The 9,708-nt window shown below is 34.9% G+C and overlaps 1 protein-coding gene across 1 annotated transcript; it reads right to left on the minus strand.

The window, feature by feature from the left end:
* Positions 1 to 556: 556 nt before the first annotated feature.
* LOC110686107 (cell division control protein 48 homolog B-like) lies at positions 557 to 9,211 on the minus strand. The gene is made up of 13 exons (XM_021862693.1): positions 8,797 to 9,211; positions 8,097 to 8,448; positions 7,975 to 8,019; positions 6,959 to 7,014; positions 6,740 to 6,889; positions 6,110 to 6,214; positions 5,105 to 5,204; positions 4,670 to 4,954; positions 3,754 to 3,923; positions 3,437 to 3,565; positions 2,291 to 2,378; positions 2,044 to 2,121; positions 557 to 1,224 (listed from the first exon to the last, which is right to left on the minus strand). The coding sequence occupies exons 2-13, from the start codon at positions 8,253 to 8,255 to the stop codon at positions 748 to 750; spliced, it is 1,842 nt and encodes a 613-aa protein (XP_021718385.1). The 5' UTR covers positions 8,256 to 8,448; positions 8,797 to 9,211; the 3' UTR covers positions 557 to 747.
* Positions 9,212 to 9,708: the final 497 nt, after the last annotated feature.

Here is a 9,708-nt window from a genome sequence, read left to right on the forward strand (position 1 = left end):
AAATAAAGTATTCGTATACGTAATAAATAAATATAATTATAATTTACTCAAAAATATGGAGGATTACAATCTACCCCTCTTAAAAGAAGTTTCGTCCTCGAAACTTAACCCAAAATCCGTAATTTTTCAAAATTATTCAAACTTTTGTGTTTTGTATTGCCGTAAATTGCTTGCTTCTCAACATGCATACTCAATAAACTGAACTTATACTTGATAAATTCGCACTTGGCCAAAGTTTACATACTTTAATAGCATGTAAACACAACAATATTGTTCAATAATAAGCAAAATCATGCAAACTTAAGCAATAAATGACATAAATGAGGTAAAAAGTGCGAAGTTATATCGCAACTAACGCTATTGCTATTACAAGACTTCCCTGTGTTTAAAAATGAAAGGCATACAGTTCACTACAACTGAATGTTGTAGACAAAAGCGCTAGTATAGAGGAAAGAAGATTGCTATAGGTAGGGAAGGGTAGAGACAAATACAAAACACTTACGTAGTATCTATGTAGATGTAATTACTAATTAGTTCATTAGTATGCGAGATTAGGTAACTGATGAAATCGACATCTTCCAATGGATCTCGATCCTTTTATAAACAATAAAACACATGTATTACTATGGAATTTTTATGAGTTAGAAAGAGAACAGGGTAAAAAAGGCTGCAAATAGATTTGAAGATTTTATCAGCCTTCAGATTTGAAGGTAATGGTGTAAGATACATCGTATGATGCTATAGTTTTCAAGAAGCTGTTGTTTTAGGCAGACTTCGGTCTGTACTCCAGGGAAAATACTTTGCAGCAGCAACTACCAACAAGCTTACAACACTAATTGTGATTGTACTAATAGAAACAGGAACATAGTTTTTTCCTGAGCTTTTGTTGGTATTTTCAGTGCTGGACTGAACTTGGTGCAATTGCAAAGCTGAACTTTTCGTGAATCTGGAGTATGAATCAATTTCTTTCCTTGTTAATGCAGGTTTTAGGGAATTCTTCACTCTCTGGAAATGTCGATCACTCACAATGGTTGCAGATATATCCTCCCTCAACGCTACAATTCCAGCTTCTCTACAAAGGCCCTCCAGCTCAGCACCTGTAAATAGATCAGTGCCATCTGCTATTTGTTGAAGATTGACATCAGCTCCTAGTTTCATATTTCTTGTATGCACACGTAATATCTCATATCGACCTTCCAAATCTGGAGGTGGTACATAGAGTACCTGGACAGCAGAAAAATTCAGGAGAAACGAACATAAAATTCTACAAATTGAGAAATAAATTTAAGTTCCAGTTTCTAAGTGAAAGATGTTCTATCTACAATTACAAATCCAATTTGGAGACACTGCAAATGTATATCCAAATTGAATGGGACATTTAACTTTGTTCAGAGGGCCTTCTCACAATCTATCAATTAGGCCATTTGAAAGTTTGGCTAATTGAGTAATGAGCTGAAGAAAGAATTGATGCAATGTAAAGCTGATTTTTATACACATAACTTACCAATTTGTTTCAGGCATCTGGAAAATAATATTAGCTCACAAATTCTGCAATTGCACATACTACCCATGCCCCACAGTTTCTATACTCACATTAAGTAATCAACAACAAATTCATGGATATAGCCAAGACTTGACTATCATTTTCCAGTCACTTCTCTAGTAGTGACTAGTGTATTTCCATGTTAAGACCAGCTCTGATACACCCCAAAAAAAAAAATTATACTAAAAGTAGGCGATGTTTTCCCTTACAAGTAAAAACCCTCCACACAAATTCATGGTTATAACCAAGACTTTGTTCATTTGAGAAGTGGAGATGAAAATAAAAAATCTCACCCCCCCCCCCCTCCCCCTTCCTTCCATGCGGATCTCTTCATCTCAGCGAAAGTCTGACCCCTATTTTTTTTTTTTTTTTTTTATTTACACAGAAACCCTTTTAATTTTGTAGGACTTGTTATACGAAGTATTATAAATGAATTACTCAAGTGGTATAATCTGTCTAGAAATTAGCTAATATGGAGCTGTCTGACAAAATATATTTACCAAATCAAATCGCCCTGGACGCATAAGTGCAGGATCAATTGCATGAGGTCGATTTGTGGCAGCCAATACAAGTATTCCCTGACAAGATAAAATGGAAATTTCATCAAGTCAAAAGGTCAGAAGAAATGAACAATATACAAGAAAACATTAAGTGAACATGCTTGCAAGGAAACAAGTGCTGGAATGAACTTTGCTGAGTTGTAAGCAGTTAATGCACATATTAAAATAATTCAAGATCATAGCATACTTTTGCCAGCTCCAAACCATCCATTTCAGTCAGCAATGTTGACAGAAGCCTCTCTCCAACGGATATATTGCCACTTGAACCCCCACCCCTGGAAATGAATCATCATAAAAAAAATTCTAAAGGTTAATATTAAACCACACTTAAGTTCTTAATAAGCTGATACAATGTCACAAAGACACTAACACATGTACCAACATTTTCCAAGGGCCAAATCACATTTTAAAAGGCGATTATTGTCAGGAGAGAATAAGAGTCGTCCATCAAAACAGAAAGAGTCCAGAACTTAGCTATTACTTCTTTAAGAGTTACAGTATAATTAATTTTATTTAGTTTGCACTAGGCAACACAGTAAGATAAGAAGATCAAGGCAAATATCCTTACAAAATGTTCTTTCAATCACCAAAGAAATAAAAATAAAAAATAAATACATCACATGTAAACATGTTCAGAACTTCAGATGGCAATTTGTAGTTAGTAACTGCGCTGCATCATTTAGATAAACAAAGAGAAAGAAGATGGCCCCAGAAGTTAACCTTAAAAATCCTCTTATTAATGGACCTGCATTGTTTTACACTTGTAGCTCATTACGGAAATTGACCCTAAAACAGAAAGGATGGAACCTATGACCCGTATGGTAGGCAGAAATAAACATAAATAATGGTACATGAAAATATGTAAGGGAAGCTCCATGTCAATGTCCATTACGCCTGTCCTTCCAAGACAACTATTTTCTTTCATAAATTCTCAATTCCACCTCATAAGTGGTGATGGATGATAATTGGAACTTGTGAAGAACAACACATACAATATATCACTGCCTACCAAATAAATGGTGTCAGAGGCAATTGTCACAAGTAAAGCTTTTTCACATATACTGAGTTATTATTTGAAGATTGAATAAAACAACTAGGTTCCTTAACTCTGTATGGAATTCATTACAAGGGGAGAGGGATGCCATATGTAAAGTTATAAAATGAGAAGGGCAAATCTTTCTTTTTATGCTAAATAGAGTCAGCTAAATTGACAAGAGAATGAATGTCATGTATAGTAGATACTCCTGGTTCTATATATAGTGGATGCTGACAATGCAATAAGTAGACACAAATTTTAAGCAAACCCTCAGGCCAAAAGAGACAGTATAACAACCTCCTTGCAGCAATGACATCAGCTTCATCAAAGAATAAAATGCTAGGTGCTGCTAGCCGTGCTCTCCGAAACGTGTTCCGCAACAAAGCCTCACCCTCACCAACATACATTGAATATAGCTCTGCACCACTATGTGAAACAATTATATAAATGAGAACCTGTTATAGTATAAATGTTCAACATCAATTTAGAAGTTTGCAATTTGTACTCAAGAAATGTGAAATTATATAAAGGAGAAATGCTCTAGGTAGCTGTCTGACAAATGGTATCGCATAACAACTTACAACTGAGAATTGGCATATTGAAGATAACCATACCTCAAGGAGAAAAAAGAAGCTTGTGCTGCATGAGCTGCAGCTTTAGCAAGGGTGGTTTTCGAGCATCCAGGAGGTCCATGCAGAAGAATCCCTCGAATGGGAGACACACCCATCCTTGAAAAAGCACCAGCATGTTTAATAGGCCACTCCACTGCCTGCCGAAGCTTCTTCTGCAATGCAGCATCACCAAAAGAGAGTAAGAAACTACAAGGAAATCCAACAAAATCTAACCTAATAATTTCCTGATAGCATCCATCCCAATATTAAAGTCAAGCTAGCAGTTACTGATCTTCCTAGCACTATAAAAATCTCTTTTGATGCCAACATATTCCGAGAAGTCATCAGGCCTAATACTATCCAGATATTATCATGCAAAAGTAGCTTGAAATCTTAAATTATCATTTAGTTTAAAGGGAAACTTTATCTTGTCTATCCACCATTCTAAGACCCTTTATGTCTGCATATAGCTTTCATTTACAGTTCTCATGTCTCTTGTATTCTATCACAAAATGTTGATTCAAAATATAGAAACCAGATGTAAGCAAGAGACCTTCATAACTTGATGTTTGTTTGATCAATGGATTTGGTATATTAGTATGGTATTTTCCTAAGAGTAGCATCCTCTTATATGATCTAAATTGCCTAAACAAATACGCAGAAGCTCATTAACAGCAATAACTACAGGAAAGGCTAAGATCGATTAGATTGCCTTTAGCTCAAGTAAATTTGTCCAACATATTTTTTCCTCAGTAAAATCTGTTCCAATGTCGTAAACTCGTAATTAAATTAGCTTAAACTAAATTTGTGCTTCTTCTACATCCCTTGCTTCCCCATACCGTGTTATATTCAATCCACCTCTAAACACAATAAAAATTTCCTGCCAAGAAGAAAGTAAAAGTTCATCGAGTATACCGACCTTCAGCTCATTTAGTCCCCCGATATCATCCCAGGACACCTTAGGGATTTCTACCGTGACACCTCTTGTTATGCTTGGACCAACTATAGATCTTGCAAGCTTCCAATCATCCATTGTGATGCACCACATATCATCATTTTCCACAATAGCTTTTGATCTCTGCACAGCAGACATGGCCGCCTCACGACATAAAGCTTCCAAATCAGCCCCGACATATCCATTACATGACGCAGCTATTGCTTGTAAGTCAGTACTGGGATCAAGTGGAAGCTTCCTGGTATACAACTGCCAAAAACAAGGAAAAAAAAAAAAAAAACCTGCATAAACAACAGCTGTGGCCAAAACATCCAAAGAAGTGGTTGCTATAGAAAGTCAACTGTCTATTGATCTAGCAAATGTAGACAGGAAGGATAGGAGGTCCTTATCATAGCTTACCATCAATATTTGAAGGCGCTCATACTCATTAGGGGTTGTCACCTCAATTTCAGCATCAAATCGTCCTGATCTTCTCAGTGCTGGATCAATAGCATCAATCCTTTAGATATTAGCAACTTAGAATTAGTAAGTATATGTGAATTAACTGAAATGCAAAAGTAAAAAAGACCCTGATGATGATGGTGTTCATCTTACTACAGCTCCATCATCATCATGAATATCATTAAAAATCAAGTTGTAAACCACATCAGTAAAAACAGATTTCCAAGATCAATATAACATGTAATCTACACAGACACAAGAAAAAAAAAATATCCAAGCCAACATAATCCATCATAAGGTTCTCATCAGCTTCTTTTGTGTTTCCAAAAATAGTTGCCTAACAAATACAAGGTGCAAACTACAATCCAACTCCATATGGAGGAGATAATAATAATATTTAGCTATAAGATAGAGTGATAGACAAACAACATCCGTACTGAGCTATATATGTGGCAACATACAGCATAATATTATGTTTCATAGAGTTCAAACAAACTACAGTTATAACAAATGTACCGTATTGGTTGAGCACTTGAGCTAATATATGACAGGAGATAATACCCCAGAATTTGCCAGATCATATGACAGTATGACACTATGACCGAGAAAATTAACTAGGAAGAAGAGACTTTAGAATATGTGCAAGAGATTGGACAAATATATGTTTGTACTGCATTCCAGTTTGTAATATGACAACCAAAGCTCTGAACATAGTATCCCTTGAAAGAAGGAATTGTAATTATTGCGATATTATTCAGTATATAATCTCCACCCAGCAATATAATCTTAAGCAATGATCCCAACACCAGAATGATCAAAGAGATTATTTGCAATCAATATTTGGACAGTTTTAGCTACTTGCCAAGAAGAAGACTGTAATGGTGGAGCAAGGAAATAAAAATTAGCATATAGGAAGATGTAAATACACTGCATGATAGTATAGATATCAGAGTAAGGAACAACCTGTTAGTTGATGCTACAACAACAAACTGAGGTGTAGTTGATGTGGGTCCATTTGAATCCATAAGTGTAAATAGTTGGGAGGCCAATCGAGTATCTTGCTCTCTTCTGCATTTAGTTATTTATTGGATAATAATCAAAGTTTGCAGCAAAATAAAAATATCACTCTGAGCAACCACAGCACAGACATGACTCTAAAGTTTAAATGCTAAATGCTATCTTTAAATTCAGTATGTTAATCACATCACATCAGTATTTTTAATAACACTGTATATGTCCTATCAATAAACCTTTCAATTATCCACAGAAAAGCAGAATTCAAACAGATATTCCCGCTACGCAGCTACAAGACGTAGAAGAAAGACTATTATTTTGGTAACATAAATCAATGTAGGCTTTTCATTTGCATATTGTTATCCAGCTTTCCAGAATTAAAATAATTACTCACATTGAAATCAAGTAGCATAAAGATAGAGGAGCTAGAGGCTCACATGTCTCTCATTTTAATCCTCTATTATTTTTATCTATTAGAAAAGAGAACTTATTTAGGGAAAAATATATGTAATAAGTATCAATACTAGCTGAAATGCTACAAGCTAGATTTAAGTTTATCAGAAGTGTATTCTTTCATACCTGGAAGCACGACGTGGACAGAGAGCATCAATCTCATCAATAAAAATGACCGAAGGCTTGCCTGACTTTGCATGAGATGACGCTTCTGAGAAAGCGTCGCGAAGGACTCTCTCACTTTCTCCAACATGAGCTCTATGAACAGTATGTGGACTGCAACAAAAACAAGAGCAAATTAGAACCCATTTTATGAATAAACACGAGAGAACACACTTTCACTACCTAATAACGATTAGCTTGGCATCACATTCCTTGACCACTGCACGTACCAAGCTTGTCTGGCAATGCAAACGAAACACATCAGTAGCCAAATATATAAATGAAGTTGATCGCTTGATTAGAGCTTCAGAATAAATTTGAAAAATGATCGCTAGCCTATACTACTATACTAGTAATAGATCACTTAAGCAAGAACATCTATGGATGCAGCTACATCAAAATCTCTAAATAACCTTCCCCTACCAGTTGGTCAAACCCAATGACCTCAAATCTTTTTCATTTATCTTTCACTAAGGCTCTGCTTTTTTCAACGGAAAGCATTTTTTAGAAAATACTTTTCTCATTTTTTATAGTTTATCTATAAAGGGTGGAAAACAACTTTCCCAAAGGCAAAAAATAGTTTTCCCAAAAATGGAAAACATTTTTCTTATGAAAGGAAGCAATGCTACAATTGCCTCCCTACTCCTAGCATCCCTTTCCTCTCCTCCCATCCATCTTCTCCTTTACACTTCCAATTTCCTCTTCCTCTATTAATTTTCTTTTAAGGAAGGAAAACTATTTTTACAATCATGTTTTCTTTTCTATGGAAAATCATTTTCCCAAAAAAAGCCTAAGCAACATTTTTTTTATTTCCACTAGAATCATGCACTTCTTAGGTTAGGGTTCCTCAATTCCAAAATAGAACTATGCCAACCCCCCCCCCCCATAAAAAGACTTCCACCACCATATCATTTGCTTAGGTGACAACACCAATGAATATATCAGCTACTCGCAATTCATTTAAAAATCCCCTCAAAACAAGACTTTCGACGTAATTATATCAATACATTCAAATAATTTCTATGCCCTCTTTCCATAACAATCTTAATTTAACTCCCATTACCAAGAAAATGATACACACAACTTTCACAATAATCAAATTTCCAATTTTTAGACATCACACACCAAAATCAAAATTCGGGCAAAACCGCAAAAAAGAATTCAATCAATTGGGGGAAAAGGGGGTTAGATTGACTCACCTTACCGGTGCCCGGAGGACCGAAGAGCAACAAGCCGCGACGCCACTGAAATATAATCAAAAATTACAAAAAACATACAAAATTATCTGAAATATAATTTAGAAAGAAAGAGAGACAAATACTTTGAGACCAAGGAGTTGAGCATGAGAAGAGTATAGAAGAGGAAAAGCGATGAGTTCACGAAGAGCTTGGAGTGCTTCAGAATTTCCAGCGATTGATTGTTCAGCTTTCCATTCTTCATTTCTGATTGATTTATTGCTGGATTTGGTACTCTCCTCCATTATTGCACCTTTGATTTTCTTCAGAGGAGAGAGAATGAGTAAAAGTTTGAAGTTTTGGCGCAGGGTTTAAAGGCTTGTGATGGGGTTTAAGAGCCACAGTGACAATGGTCGTTGACTCATTTATATGTCGATATCCCCGTATTGTTATAAAGCCGTGATAGCCCGCTAGTCCGCTACACGGGAGCGACGATACCTAGGGCAAAAATATAATTTCACGCAAAAGCTTATACATTAATTACTACGCTATAAAAAATACTCTCTTTTTAAAAAATAATAGTATACTTAGAAACTAAAAATAATTTTGTTAAAACAATAACATTTAAAGCAAACCCACATTCCATATAATCGAAAACATATAAACTCATATCAAATATCCAACAATTGTAAACAAATCCATAATAACAGTATACAAATCAACAATAGCAGAATAACAATTTACAATTACACTAGTAACATCAACAATAACTATCACCGACAAACAATTTGCGTCATCATCTTCAACCCCCAAACATCCAAATTCAGCTTATCTACAGAAGCTTACAATTCAAGGGAGATAAATCTGAGCATTGCACTTGATTTCGCTACACATGGGATCCCATATTGTCCTCAAGATATTCGCTTAGTAATGGTAGCTTAGGTTTGGTGGTTTTCCGATGGTTGGCTCATGGGTTTCATGGTCGACTAGCTTAGTATACTTTGTCTTGACCGGTTTTCTGATGATTGGCTACTCTTGAGTGGATTTTAGGGATTTCGCGGGAAGCCGGGAAGTGTAGTAAGTGGTTTCATGGCTTTTAATGGTTTTTACCCCCCTTTCTGTTTTTTTTCCTATTTACTTATTTTTTTTAAAAAAAAATAATAAATAAATAATCTTTTATATTGCTGGTATTGTCGCTCCCGGGTAGTGGGTGCTCATTAGTCTATTGTTATATTATCGTTTATAAAAAATTAGTTTTCATGGAAAACATAATTTCAAAGAAAAGCACAATTGCAAATTAGTTTTCCTATTTTTGATTGCATACAAGAAAAGTTCGAGAAGAATAAAAAAAGAGGTAAGATGGAGGGAGGAAAATGTGGCTTCCCTTCTGTAAAGGAAAATGTTTTCCATCATTAAGGATACAATTTTCCACCATTGGAAAAATTGTTTTCCACCCCTTCACAAACCAAACAAAGGAAAATGGGAAAAGATGTGAAAATCATTTTCTATAAAAACATTTTACATCAAACCAAACGGACCGCATTTGATGTCATCACATACAAGGTAATAATACTTCGTAAATAATTGTTTTATATTTGAACTAAAAGTTACTACTAGTTTGAAAATGATAAAATAACTTAAGATGTTTATAATATTTGTTTGTTAGTGGTCTAACTACTTGTTCAAATCTTAAATAAAATGTTCATTATACTTTTTTTTATATATATACTTATGTTTTAATAAGTTAAACAACAATGT

This window comes from Chenopodium quinoa, unplaced genomic scaffold, assembly GCF_001683475.1.
Source record: "Chenopodium quinoa cultivar QQ74 unplaced genomic scaffold, ASM168347v1, whole genome shotgun sequence".
Classification (NCBI taxonomy): Eukaryota; Viridiplantae; Streptophyta; class Magnoliopsida; order Caryophyllales; family Amaranthaceae; genus Chenopodium; species Chenopodium quinoa.